At 41.0% G+C, this 15,337-nt stretch overlaps 2 protein-coding genes across 2 annotated transcripts; both read right to left on the bottom strand.

Moving 5' to 3' along the window:
* Positions 1-6,855: 6,855 nt before the first annotated feature.
* Positions 6,856-9,560, bottom strand: LOC124119826 (procollagen C-endopeptidase enhancer 1-like). The gene is made up of 6 exons (XM_046482476.2): positions 9,316-9,560; positions 8,398-8,652; positions 8,103-8,195; positions 7,505-7,732; positions 7,181-7,267; positions 6,856-6,931 (listed from the first exon to the last, which is right to left on the bottom strand). Exons 1-6 carry the CDS (start codon positions 9,347-9,349, stop codon positions 6,924-6,926), a joined length of 705 nt encoding a protein of 234 aa, XP_046338432.2. The 5' UTR covers positions 9,350-9,560; the 3' UTR covers positions 6,856-6,923.
* A 1,156-nt stretch (positions 9,561-10,716) lies between these two features.
* On the bottom strand, positions 10,717-14,573 carry LOC124119820 (deleted in malignant brain tumors 1 protein-like). Its single transcript, XM_046482471.1, has 6 exons — positions 14,499-14,573; positions 13,981-14,017; positions 13,152-13,403; positions 12,249-12,533; positions 10,959-11,216; positions 10,717-10,823 (listed from the first exon to the last, which is right to left on the bottom strand). Exons 1-6 carry the CDS (start codon positions 14,571-14,573, stop codon positions 10,717-10,719), a joined length of 1,014 nt encoding a protein of 337 aa, XP_046338427.1.
* Between the last annotated feature and the right edge of the window lie 764 nt (positions 14,574-15,337).

The following is a 15,337-nucleotide window of genomic DNA, read 5'->3' on the forward strand; positions in this document are numbered from 1 at the left end:
ACGTTCACGTTCCTCTGCTGTTAATCTTGGCATTTCTTGTGTCAGTACCCTTAACGTCTGCAGCAACAAGTGATGTGGCTTTTAAAAGTCTGTCTTTTATAGCCCTATTCTGCTTGCTTCCCGTGAAACAAAACACGTTTTCCATGATGTGTGCGTTTTGGCGATTTCGCTCACAAATACTTTAGGAATGTGTTTTGACGAGCTGTTCTTATTCATGCTTCGTCCAGAACCTCGTATATTACTCATTCACTTATATATTTTCATATGACTTAAGCCCGGGTAAAGATACATCCATTTTCATGGTGGTGCGTTTCAATGCTGTTCAGTATAGTTATGACTTTCATACACGCACCTAATTTTGTTATTATTATTACTCACAACAGCTTTTGAAGCTGAAAACCGTTCTGAGATGGCCCCTGAACTAGGAAATACAGCCAGCGTTTCCGTAGAGCCCAAAGTTCAAGCGTCCAGTGACCGTTTCGCGTCCCCTGATGCAAAAGCAGTACAGGACATCGTGGATGGGCACCTCTCCAAATCTACTGGGCGTAATACCTCCTGGGGAGTTAAAATATTTCGACGTAAGCCATTGAAACATTAAAGAATACATAAACACATACCAAAAATATCAGCGAGTTACCTCCCTTACACCATTGCCATGATAGCAATGTAAAGCGTGACCAATGTGTCATCGCAAAAATTGGCAATAATATAACGAGATTGACCAAAATCTTAACGTAAATTAAATATTTCGTTTTGTAAGATTTGAGATATGTTATGCAAAACGGAATATACGGAAATTTCATTCAAACACAATGCTGTAATAATAACAAATTACTCCCAGTTACTGTCACATTTGTACCCCGAAAAAGGCAATCTTTTCACTTCCAGAATGGCTTGGTTTCCGAGGTTTTGAACCCAAGTTCGAAGAGCTTCCTGCTTTTCAACTGAATGAGGGACTGAGGTTCTTTTATGCCGAAGTCAGAAATGCTGAGGGAGATCTTTACTCAAAATCGAGTTTTGTTGGGTTGCGTGCTTCCATGCACGGGCACATCAGGGGACCGCCATTTGAGCGCAGCATAAACATTATCCAAGACAATGTTTTTCTGTCCATGATAAAAAAACTTAAGCGCGATGGCCTTGATCAGACAACACATCATGCTGCCATCCCCGAGAATGATTTAAAAATAATTCGTGAAAGTTTGGATACGGAAACTCCTTCCGGTTTGCTTCGTAAAGTGTGGTTCGACCTCACACTCGGTTTCGCTCGTCGTGGTAAAGAAAACCAAAGGGAATTAACTGCATCTTCCTTTCGTGTATCCACTGATGAACAGGGGTTCGAGTTTATTGAAATGACACACTCCGAAGTCACTAAAAATCACAGGGGGGGGGGGGGGGGGCTCAAAGACTCAAATGGGCCCAACAAATGCATTTATGCAACATCGGACCAATTCTGTCCTGTACTTTCATTTAAAAAAATGACGATCAATCACAGCAATGGTGCTTTTTACCAGGCTCTCCTCAATCACAGCAATGGTGCTTTTTACCAGGCTCGCAAGAGACGAGTCCATGTCGACGACACCGAATGGTACACCACGAGGCCAGTTGGTGTAAATGTCATTGGCAACATGATGAAAGAAATTTCTACCAACGCTGGTTTCAAAGTGTATACAAACCATTGTCTTCGGGCAACTGCCGTCACTTTGCTGTCTAACGCACGTATTGAAAATCGCGAGATTTGCAAAATTACCGGCCACAAAACCGATGAATCGTTGAAGTCGTATTCCATTGACTCGAGCTCGGCTCAAAGACGACATTATTCGAACATTCTTCAGGGACAGCAGCAGCTCGCTAACGAACGTAATTTGGTTCCTGTCCAAGATACAAATATCCTGCCACTGTCCACTGCTCCCGTGAATAACTTCCAGGTTAATTTTTCTGCTAATTCCCATGGTCTCTTTCACATATGTAATTCCACTGTAACAGTAAACTTTTTCCATCCCAGCTAAGCTGCATGTCTAAAATCTCGCACATGTTTGACGTCTCTTGTCACCACCTTAGTCTCAGGCGAGTTGACACTATCTTTTATAGGGGCCAAACAGTATGTACGTCTTTTCTAATTTTGTTTATTTGTATTTCATAGATACGCATAACTACAAATTTCAAGTAAGATGAGGAACTGTGATAAAGAATTGAATTTGTGATATTTCCTGTTGTTTGTTCTTTTCTGAGAAATGGGCTTGAACATGTGACCACCCCTTTCGTAAAACGAACCATCATTATTGGAGTACCTCGAAACCATTGATCGGTTTCGCGGCACCCCATAACATGCATCTTTTCGAAGTTGAGCACGAGGAGACGTATTGCTAACGACAGTTTTGTTGTGTCATGCGCTCAGTAAATTAGTTCCTCCTAAATATCGATTTAAATTAACGTTCATGTTACAATGTCGATAAATATTTCGTTTTGTAAGATTTGCGTGATGTTATGCTGCATTGATGTACGAATTTTTTTCATTTGAACACGACGCCGTAAGGCGGAATGTTCAAATGAAATTTCCGTACATCCATTCAGCATAACATTACGCAAATCTTACAAAACGAAATATTTATCTCCTAAGTGAGTCGTGAAAGTCAGTTACACGCTGGTAAGTGTGATCTAGAAGAACATTGTGAAACATGATATTCTTATGGTGAAGACTGGTTATAAATTCCAAGAAGACAGCTTTCTCGACATTGCTGACACATGATTAAATGTTGAAGAAGTTCCACCTATAGAAAATGCTTTCAAGCAACACATGTTGAGAGCCATGTTTCAGACGACAATATGGCTGCAGATATATGACTCATCTCATCTGCAGTGACAGATCACATGTCATTTGAACCTGAGGCTTGAGTGACAGTGCAGTGGTGGCAGAGACTATATGTATCTTACTGCATTGGAGAAAAATAATGGATTTGGTAAAGAGTTTCTGACAAAATTGACAAGTGTTTGTTTGTTTGTTTATTTGTTTGTTGTTTAACGCCACACTCAGCAATATTCCAGCTATATGAAGGCGGACTGTAAAATAATCGAGTCTGGACCAGACAATACAGTGATTGACATCATGAGCATCGATCAATGCAATTGTGATACGATGACATGCATCAACCGAGTCAGCGAACCTTACCACCCGATCTCGTTAGTCGCCACTTACGACAAGCATAGTCGCCTTTTACGGTGAGCATATAAGTGCTTCACATTGACACTTCAAAGTAAGTCAATATGATCAGCAATTATAGTACATAACACAGGCGATAATATCTTATACATGCTAGATGGAGTTCCTGGTCGAAACCAAAATTTTGACATCTAAAGTTCTCATACATTCCGAAGTGAAGACGAAATAGTATCATGTTCCTGTATTGGCGGCCATCTTGGAGGCCATTTTGTCCGCCATATTGGATAAATCAAATTTCTTAAGCTCATATATGTAAGATACTTAAACGATTCATGTGTTCAAATAAAAAACATTGGTGTAATTTTTAAACTATGTTGTTATCTGTTGTTTCCTTCACAGGATGGGGACCGGAGCACATTTACTAAATTTTCATACATTATATTATACCTACATTAATTGTGGATATTTTTTTAAGTTCATAAAGCATTCAGGCAGATTTTGAGCTATCACACGACATAGTTGTCAATATGGAGTTAACATTACCTTTAGTTTTGAATTTTTTTGAAAATGAAAATTGAGTATTTTATCCTGTTTTTGACACATTTTGGCACATAACTCGACGTTAAAAATTTTGCTAAATGTTTTTTCGTAGGTTTCCTAAGTCAGCACACTGATTTTGCTTATAAAATGAACATTGCAATATGCAAACTGACTTGTTTAGACACAAATATGCATTTTACCACCTAAATACATGTCTGCGACCAAAAGAAATCACCACAACCATCGTTTTCTAATGCATTAATGACATCTTGTGAAGAAAAATGTGGATGTGCTTTGTTCTACTGTGGGGAGGGGTTACTCCTTAAATCAGCTTCGTTTTAAGGGTTGGCCGCTACTCTATTAGTAAGCCACCCTTCTCGCCCTCTTTCCCTCTCTCATTCACTCACTCTCTCCCGCATAGCCTACTCAACTGGGCTGCTATATGTCACTGGGCTGCATGTTGAATGTGAGCTGTACGTGTTTCAAGATAAGACATATGTCACTGTACTGAATGTGGAATGTAAGCTGTACGTGTATTAAGATAAGTTATATGTCACTGGGCTGCATGTTGAATGTAAGCTGTACGTGTATCAAGATAAGTCATATATCATTGGGCTACATGTTGAATGTAAGCTGCACGTGTATCAAGATAAGTCTTACGTCACATTGCAAAGTATGTAAAATCTGAAAACCTTCAAGGTACCTTTTAAAACTAAGGTTGTTGTACATGTGTTTGTTCAATTCAGTACCCACTGCAAGATGTTGATTATATTGGGTTTCTATACAGGATGCATTCTGTGCTCATGAGGGGGGCACGGGTGGCCCAGTCGTCTAAGGCGCCGCGATTCGCTGTGCAGAGTTGCGTCCCTTGGGCACGCCAGAAACCTCTGATTGTGGGTTCGAATCCCGGTTCGCCCCAATTATGTTTCTAGGTTTGTCAGGACCATACCCGTGCTCGTGGGTTTCACCGAAGTGGTAAACGTCTGAGACCTGCATCACTTCGGGCTTTTCTCCCACATTAAGCTGACACGCCGTGATATGACTGGAATACTGTTAAAAGCGGCGTTAAACCCAACTCACTCACTCACTCACTGTGCTCATGTGCATAAAGTTCATTTTGAAATGTGTACATTGCGACGAGCGAGCCCGAGTCGAACATCACGTTACCAGGATCCACTTGCACAAAACAATCTCAGCACTGCAATAATTGTAAATAACTACAATCGCGATAGTAATCTTCGGCTACAATCGCCATCCAGTTGCACAAAGCGATTGCTGGCTAAGATCACTGTAAGCTACAATCGGAACTTGGTCAGGAACAAGGTTAAGTAGCTAATATCGTTGTCGCCACTGAATTAACTTGATGAATAAAATGGCGTGTATGAAAGGGTTTCGTTTCATAAAAATAATCTGCTTTACCTTTTTACATCCGAATGGGCATTTCAACAACACGAAGAACGCACCACAGAAGGATAAAAACGGAAGGGGTCCTCAAGTGATTATTGTAATGTCCGTGACCTTTAGGATAACAAGGGCAGATAATCTTAGTTTATACTCTAGATGGGAGTGGTTTTCCTTTGTATATGCCCCCCGTAGAGACAAATCTACCTTGCCTAATGTATTATTGTTGTAAAATCGCTGACCTCCGCCTATACTTCTTTTGGTCACATTCCTGTCAGTAATTTTGTACTGTGATCTACATTTAAATACAAGTTGAAGTGCTAAATCTTACAGTGGGACAAGAGACGATCGGTTTTAAAATATGAATATTACGTAAAAGTATCTATTTAACAAGGATATATACATAAAGGGACATTTGAAATGTTTGTAATACAACTATTTAAAAACAAGCATCAATGTAATATTGTTAAATAATTAATATCCAGTACATATGACACAATGCTTTCTCGATATATTAATATATTACCTATACATATAGGATATATTTAGGATTTTACCAAATACCCTTCCCGCAAATAGACCCGCATTAAATAGTGACCTGATGACAACCATTTGACGATCATACATTAACGGGTCATGTTATAAGGATATATTGCTATAAAAAAAAAAAAAAATCACAATGATTTTGTTACTAAATATGGATGTATTTATTCTTATTTTAATATTTCCAAAACATGGGTAGGTATTTCACCACAAATAAACACCTATATGCCATCATTCTACTAATCGTTTCGATCAAATAATTTGAACCTTTTGAAAAACTGCGCAAGGAGCGATGGAGAGAGGTGCGTGTTGTGTGTCGTAACGGGTTCCACCATTGCTATGCGCAGCAACCTTTGCGCGTTTGCATACAACTGTAGGCAGGAGTCGAGTTAAACATAATCGTACCTCCACCGTTAAGGATTTCGATCTTAAATCCAAGCCGTCTTACAATCGGTTTGTGCAAGTGGAATAGGATAGTTGAACGGTGGTTGTCAAGTTGATTGCAGGCGCCTAAGATCGCTTGAATAAGATTGTTCTGTACATGTGGGCTTAGGTGTTGAAATACGTGCACACAGAGCATGACGAAATCGTGAAGGAACGTTATCAGGCCCAACTATAGAGGCGTCATACATACCAATCAGCGGACGTCATCAAGGTGTCGTGTTAGGAATTGGCGGTCCGTGTTAGAGTTCGTCTCCTGGGCCTATCCTCATGGATATTTTGCCATTACGGAAGCACCTGTTTTTTCATATAGTGCACTTCACAATAAATTTCAATAGGCCCATGGATGGACTCTCCAATATCAGAAAGATGAAGAGAGCCTTATAACATATGTACAGCCTTTACGATTGAGTGAATGAGTTGGTATTAACGCCGCTTTGAAGAGTATTTCAGCTACGTCACGGCGTGTCAGCTTCTTGTGTTCAGAAAACCCAAAGTGAGGCAGGTCTCAGACGTTTGCCTCTGTGGTGATACACACAAGAAACATAACACTAGAAACATAATCAGGGTGAATCTTGGATTCGAACCGACGATCAGAGGTCTCTGGTGCAACAAATGTTCACAAATCTGCATAGCGAATTGCGGCATATAGACGAAAGACTATTCGTCGCATCCGTATGCCACGTCCTGATGAGTTAATTTACAGTTCAAAGCGTCATAAAAACAAACTCACACAGTCAGTCACTCATTGAAATAATGAGATGAAATATAAATTTAGAGCACATGGAGTTTATTTACTCATATTGTTGTCAACTAGATCTCGCCGCGTAGGTCAGTCTGTTTATGCCACTGCGTAAAAGAAAATAGGAATATCAGTTAAAAAGTATGTGTCAGTGTATCTTGTTTACCAAAAAAACCACATCAAACAATAAATTTGATTGTGGATTCCACAATTTGTAAAGATAGTTTTATGTTTACGTTTTTGAAACCAAACAATTGGTTAAATAATATTTAAGACTTGAATTTATGGGCACTTCCATACAAATAAACTTGTATTACCGGATCCATATTGTTTACTAGTATATGTGCGAAGCTCACCTGGCGATGATGTGAAGGACACGTAGAAACCTTCCCTTTGCACGGAGCCGTCAGATGTGAAGGTGATCACAAAGGTTCCATCAGATTCTGAGGAGCAATAAACATAAAGTTACTGGAAGTACTAATACAGGTTTTACAGAAAGAAATTCATATGTGAAAGTATGCTAGCTTTAGCTTTTTATTTTTAATTTCAAAATACTTCAAATTAACTATAACTGTTTCTATGTTAGTGTTTCTTGTTCATCATTTGTTTCAAGGTAACGGAAAGCAGAAATGATAAACATGTAACAGAAATTACAGAGGTGGAAGGTGAGCTACACTCACGGTATGTCTTGCTGCCGGGGTTGCTTCCACACAGTCTGTCTTCGCCCATGGTGACGGCGTCGTACATGCATCTGCTTGCACTCTCAATGTCAAATTCCTCGAAGGTGAAGTGCAGTTCAGCTGGCGTGGGGGTGTTGATGGTGTATGTGCAAGCCATGTTGGGACTGTAGCCACCAGGGGGAGTTGCGAATGACCCGGATGTACCATTGATCACAGCATTACAGTACTCTGAATACGATAAAAAGGCAGAACACCCTAAAATTAGTTTCATGTCCTCAGTTTAGTGTCATTGACCAGACGAAACTGAGCTTGGGATCTTGGGGTCAAACAAGTGTCTCTCCTGTTAATGAGGGCTTGGGGTTATCAAAAGTGCAATCCCAAGGAGGAAAGCGGAATAATGCTTGTGAGGTGATATTCGCCTGTTTGGCTGAGATGAAATCAACTTGAAAGTTCGTCCCAGCAATCCATTTTTAAATGATCACAGTATTTGTTCATCTGAATGGTCTGAATGGTGCGTGATACAATGATAAATATACGTTAATGTAAATGGTTTATTAATAATCACTGATTACGTATGTGATGCGAAGGTTGTACTTGCCTACTTCCGTCTGGTAGTCGAAGGCGAAACCGAGACCCGAAACACTCGAATCACTGACGAATGTCATGGCGAGTAGTGGTTCTGCGTTAGAGTCTGGATTATAGAAATCTTTATCAGATAAAAGAGGAGTTTAATTTATAAAAGTGATGTGAAAAATCTTGTTTCTGTAATCTCAAGTATATCAGAGCGGGGGACACAAATATGCATATGCTAAAAGGCGATATCAGAAGACACTTGCATAAATGTACTAATGTACCTGTGTTAACATTGATATTAACGCTTGCAGTGTGCTTACATTGCTTCACGAAGGGACCTCTGTTGTTTCCACATAGTGGGTCGATGGTGTTGTTTCCAAGCCTCACTGACAGGCTGTCGTAACGACAGTTGCTATTATATTCAACATCAAAGCGTGTGAAGTTGACCGTGGTCACGTGGGGAAGAGCAGGTGAATATAGATTGATGCGGCACTCTTCGTTGTTTGCGTAGAAACCATCAATGTCAGTTGCTAGAGCTATTCTTCCTTCCAGGGAGGCAGTGTCGTAGTTGCAGGCTGCAATGAGAGATGGGAACTTGCATCATAAAACACGTTTGCCAACCCTCAAATGAAGTAACTTTGGGGACAAACCCTTGCTCTTGTCATCTATGTTTTCCTTGTGCAACTCTAAATAAAGTTGACTTCATGCATGTAACAGCACAACTGGAGGCAGAACTGTGAGTTTCTTTCCTCTATAAATAACACAGTCAAACTTTGTGGGATATATTGACAAGGCCCAAATCCTGTGGCAGAAATATTGAAATTATTATGAAAGTATAAATAATTATAAAAACACACACAAAAACATTTACATGACTCTCGGGTTGTTTATGATCATAATAGTATTGTGCTGGAACCGTATGACTTCAAGCTTCCATAAAGAACAACATCCTGATCAAGGAATTAAACTTTGTTCTGTGGTTTGTCGGAAAATGCAAATAATATGCATTTAGAAAATCATAAGATAGCCGATGCCTTTACTTCTCTTTTAATATTTCAGTTGCTGAAACGAAATTCTTTTTCTTCTACGTGAACGAACATATTTACGAGATCCCACTGCTCCCACCCACTATCTATTTAGCAGCTAAATGTGTCCATCTTCAAAGTTCTACATATTTAGACGATGAATATCCATTACAGATGAAGGCTTTATTTGTGTGTAAGGTGACAATGACCTACCATATGTCGTTTCGTCGGAAGGTTCCACGGTCATGTTGCTTGGTGCGACTGTCGTGTTTCCTGGTGCGACGGTCGTGTTGCTTGGTGCGACTGTCGTGTTGCCTGGTGCGACTGTCGTGTTGCTTGGTGCGACGGTCGTGTTGCCTGGTGCCACGGTCGTGTTGCTTGGTGCGACGGTCGTGTTGCCTGGTGCGACGGTCGTGTTGCTTGGTGCGACTGTCGTGTTGCCTGGTGCGACTGTCGTGTTGCCTGGTGCGACGGTCGTGTTGCCTGGTGCGACGGTCGTGTTGCTTGGTGCGACGGTCGTGTTGCCTGGTGCGACGGACGTGTTGCTTGGTGCGACGGTTGTGTTGCCTGGTGCGACGGTCGTGTTGCTTGGTGCGACTGTCGTGTTGCCTGGTGCGACGGTCGTGTTGCCTGGTGCCACGGTCGTGTTGCCTGGTGCGACGGTCGTGTTGCCTGGTGCGACGGTCGTGTTGCCTGGTGCGACGGTCGTGTTGCTTGGTGCGACTGTCGCGTTGCTTGGTGCGATGGTCGTGTTGCCTGGTGCCACGGTCGTGTTGCTTGGTGCGACGGTCGTGTTGCCTGGTGCGACGGTCGTGTTGCTTGGTGCGACGGTCGTGTTGCCTGGTGCGACGGACGTGTTGCTTGGTGCGACGGTTGTGTTGCCTGGTGCGACGGTCGTGTTGCTTGGTGCGACTGTCGTGTTGCCTGGTGCGACGGTCGTGTTGCCTGGTGCCACGGTCGTGTTGCCTGGTGCGACGGTCGTGTTGCCTGGTGCGACGGTCGTGTTGCCTGGTGCGACGGTCGTGTTGCTTGGTGCGACTGTCGCGTTGCTTGGTGCGATGGTCGTGTTGCCTGGTGCCACGGTCGTGTTGCTTGGTGCGACGGTCGTGTTGCCTGGTGCGACGGTCGTGTTGCTTGGTGCGACGGTTGTGTTGCCTGGTGCGACGGTCGTGTTGCCCGGTGCGACGGTCGTGTTGCTTGGTGCGACGGTTGTGTTGCTTGGTGCGACGGTCGTGTTGCCTGGTGCGACGGTCGTGTTGGCTGGTGCGACTGTCGTGTTGCTTGGTGCGTCGGTCGTGTTGCCTGGTGCGACGGTCGTGTTGCTTGGTGCGACGGTTGTGTTGCCTGGTGCGACGGTCGTGTTGGCTGGTGCCACTGTTGTGTTCGGAGATGTTCCATTTTCTTAAGTAAAGTAAAATGTAAAAGAAAAAAGATAAAACGACTCCAATATAACTTGTGTGTGAATACATGCACACAGTAATGAGTCATGAGATGACATAACACATATCTTCAATGATCTTCGTATTCAGAAGTTTGTTATTAAATGGTAAATCTTTTGGAAAGGTTTTTACGAACTCACGAACTCGATCATATATCTTTTTCATAGCCACACATTCAGAAGTGTATCGTACCCATCCTGATGTTGAAGCGAGCAACAAAACCTCTGCTTGTCACTGAACCGTCGGTGACAAATCTCAGCACAACCTCACCAGTTCCGTTCACTGTAACAGAAACAGTGGAACCTATTGACAAGAGACCCAAATCAAAATAAATATCTAGTGAAGGTTTTGATTTCAAGTAGTGCGTTACTATGACGTTGAACTCTCATTTGATATTGACCACTTCTATGAGCTTACCTTGCCTCCCGTTAATGGTACTTCCACACCATCTTCGTCCACCATTGATCTGAACATAATCGTAGGGACATCCATTACCGCCCTCGAGGTCGAAGGTGGTGAAGTTGAAGTGAATACTGCTGTTCCTGGGCACATTGAAGACGTAGCTGCAGTTGAGGTTGTTCTGGTAGTCCTCCCCTGTACCAGGCAGGCTCTGGATCATGCCATGGTCAGCCCGGGTAGAGAAGGTGCAGTTGCGATGGCTCCTGGGAACACCCCCTAAGACACAAAGATAGGCTTCTATCAGGGGAAGACAGCAGAATAGTCTTGCAGCTTGTATGTTTTTAGGTTGTCATTCAATTTCTTGAAAGTGGCCGACGACATCTCGTCAATTCAGAATACAGTCATATCGTAAATTACTCGAAATAAGTCTCATGTATTCATAAAATTCCGTACAAAGAGGGAAATATAGCATGGCCTAGGGAAATGCATAACCGAATCCCTGTCTCAATGTTGGACTTCCTCATACATGTATATCATATCTGTATGAAATGTAGACAAGAAATAGGCATCCCCATGGGTACCAGTTGTGCTCCTAATTACCTAAGGATTTATGCTCGGATTGGCAAAATCAAAACAAGGAAATTTGGCCAAAAAGTATAACTTACGCTTCAGGTATATGAATAATCTCTTATCTTTGAATAATTGTCAAATAACCAATTACCTTCCACTGAGTTGCTCACGTGAGCCAGAAATAATAGATACCAGTGAAATCGCTACATCTGTTTGATATTTAGATATATGCATAAATATTCAGTATTCACAATACAAGGTTAATACAGTCATGGCCTCAGTAAAACTTTCAAAAGTTTTATGGTAGGATATCTAAAAAAATTATGTATGATGCAATTCCTTTTTTAGTTGTATCATATGTACCTGTTTATTTCAGGTAAGCAATTGACTTGTCTTTGCATGTGATGGTGACAGTCGGTTACGCTCATCTGTTCGTTAACACCTACTATCCTCAATATTTGGAAGTGGTTCATCAACACATGCTTATGATATGGTCGGAATCTCACAATGGACTTATCGTTATGGAAAAGGTTTTATTTATTATTCAAATAAATATTCAAATGCTATCCTGTCCGCTCCGTGGTTCAACGTACTACTTAAACCCACTGACGAAAGCTGGTCGGGAAGAGTAGTTTTCACGATTTGTGCCTTCATTTGCGATGAGACAAAGTTCAGAGAAAAGGGAAAAGTTTCTTGTTTCATATATAGCCTTAAAATCAACTATGAAACTATATTTACGAGATTCATTTCCGGTAGTTTCGGGAGAAGATGTTGCATTGTTGTAGGGAAAGGTAAAATTCGGTGAAGACGAGTTTGTCACGTTCAAGGACGGAGTGGTGCTGTAGTTCGGGGAAGGCGAGGCTGTCACGTTCAAGGACGGAGCGGTGCTGTAGTTCAGGGAAGGCGAGGCTGTCACGTTCAAGGACGGAGCGGTGCTGTAGTTCAGGGAAGGCGAGGCTGTCACGTTCAAGGATGGAGTGGTGCTGTAGTTTAAGGCTGGCAGAGAACTATTTTCTTCAGATACTGTATCCATGAAAACAAATTTAGAATATATTGGAATTTGACGTCATACCTTTTGCATACAGAAAAACGATGGAAGTTGAAATTTGTTTTGCGTTCTTAAACCAACACAGTATGTACACACCTGGGAGAGTGATATATAAGACATTGATGCCATGACCAACGATAGAGGTGTCACTATGGAAACACAACTGGAAAGTGTCCGTACTGTTGACTGAAAAACCAACATGGTACAATCATTCATTATTAAGTAAGTTGCTGATTGTAGTATAATACAAGATGTCTATTAAGTGTTGTTGCGATGGTGAGTCTTTCAGCAAATCCCAAACAGGTAGATCGGAAGGTCTGTATAAGGTTTCTATATCGGAATTACGAATAGTTTATAAACAAGTTTTTTTATATGGCCATTTTAAAAATAATTTGACGGATTAGTACTTTGAGCATATAAATATAAAACGTTTATGGTAATAGTATGTGAATATTGTTGTATATCCTTGAGGTATACTGCCGCCATGTGTTGCGTTGACAACGGAGTCATAGGTACGTCAAGCTTGTGAATTCTAACACTTTGCAAAACAAAAAGAAGAAAAGAAAACCAAAAGAAAATATATTCTTCCTTACACGATCTAATGTATCCGAAATCCTTCGTGCCACAGTCGATCTCGGTAATACCGTCACTTGTTCCATAGGTAACATAGTCATAACTGCAGCTAGGACCTTGCTCAATGTCAAAGACACTAAACTCCAGATCGACCGTGAAAGAACCGCCAAAGTAAGGACGGAGCTCGAAGCAGCAGTCTTCGTTGTTTTGGTATTGACCAGAGCCAAACTCTATCTCTCCAATGAGATCTTCCCTCACGCCCCCAACACATCCTGAACATCATGGAAGATTATGGGAACACATTTTAATATACATGTACGGACTGAACATATATTTTATCAAAATATGTGCTGGTCTTCATGGAGATCTTAGTTCTAGTTGTACCTCTCTTTCAACTGCAAGGTCCATCATCAGTTAAAATACCCATGAATGATAGGTCCCTGTTGAACGATATCATAAACACGTTCATGTATATACACTTGATGTATTAATAGAGGTACATATTGTATTCATCAAAATATCATCAGACTTCAAACTATGAACTAATTGATCAAAACTCAATGAAATATATACACCTTGAAATTATTTAAAATTCATATCCTTTTTTCATTTTCAGTTTTGTTAGTGTGAAATAACCACATTGAAACTAATGACGCTTTGTAACTGCTAACATAGATTTTGGACCAAATTTTCAAATGCTTCCTCAGCTTCTTTGCATTCAGGGTTCTTGTACCAACATATCTATCAAAACTCGATCAATGTTATAAGTCCAAACAGTTCGGGATATCTGATGGCGTTTCATGTTTTCTTGCGTTTTCATTTCATAACCCGTTAAAGCTGTGAACTTACTACTTCCAGCTTGTCGCTTGAACCGTGCTTTCTCATTCTGTTGGAGAAAAATAAAATATATTGACTGTGGATATGTAAAGCCTCCATAACAGTATGGTTTGTATATTTAAAGGCTTTTAAGACATTGCAAAATATCACTCAGTAAAAAATCGCTTTAAAAGTTTTTACAGCCCAGAATTCTAGATCTTTTTAGCCGAACACGACTTACAAACCATTTATAACATAAGTGTGAACAATGACATTACGTATCTCGTTCTGCAATAGAAACCTAGATTTTCTACTCAAAAGAAGTTAGGTAACATCCAATTCTTTTATATTTCTACAATTATCTATCGTTGCATGACAGAGTGGTATGTTTTGCTCTGTAACTGGCGTAATGTTGTTTGTCACCAAGAGTTGTAAACTATGAGTTGAATGACGACCAACTGCAGTTGTACTGAAGAGGACAGTAACACAGTTAATGTGTAAATCATGGCATTCGGTACAACGTTAGATAAGTTGCCGTGTACTACACTTACTTTGAATGCTCGTCCTTCTGTGGAGGCCAGACAGAGGCAAACCACCAGCAAGCTGATCACTGCACGTGGAGACATCTTGATGTACTCTGTACCTCCAGACAATTGCTGAAACTTATATAGTCTCCGAGCTTCAAGAAATTAAAGGTGCATATTGATTTTCAGTAACGTCGATACTGTGGGGGTAGCGTCCGACATTGTGGAAGTTATAGCATACAGACACGTAGATTTTGTGCTAATTGTGTGACCACCCACCGGCAATCCGATTACATATATACCAACAGTACCATCTGCAGAATTTGATATCACAGACGCTGATGGTCACTATTGACATACCATTACTCTACAGATATTGATATGAGTAAGATTTCATAATCAGCAAAAATATCACGTGGTAACTATGTAATAACCTCGTGTTAAGTAACAGTTTGTTCTACAAGGCTGAAGGCGTGCCTGGTCTAGAGACGACAGACAACCGGAAGAACAATGTGCCTTCCTTTTGTTGATTGCCAAAGACAGATGTGCGAAGAAGGGTGGTATTTTTCTAATGTTTTCCCAAATCTTTTCGTTTAAGGTTTTACAAATTGCAGCCGGGGTTGTGTTGTGTCTTCTAGCATGTCTGATTCATGTTCATGATATACTAGTATATCCAAAAGTTATTATTGATAACTGAAAAGTAAAACTTTCGAAGGTTTTTCTTCGACTGTGTACACATGTAAATAAAACGATTACTTAATGTACCTTGACATAATGGAAAGCGTGACCGATATTCAGTCTAAAAATTCACAATATGACAAATATGATTTTTGAAACAGTCACTTTTCATGTCGTTGTATGTAATG

This window comes from Haliotis rufescens, unplaced genomic scaffold (genome assembly GCF_023055435.1).
Source record: "Haliotis rufescens isolate VD_foot unplaced genomic scaffold, xgHalRufe1.0.p SCAF_8, whole genome shotgun sequence".
Taxonomy (NCBI): Eukaryota; Metazoa; Mollusca; class Gastropoda; order Lepetellida; family Haliotidae; genus Haliotis; species Haliotis rufescens.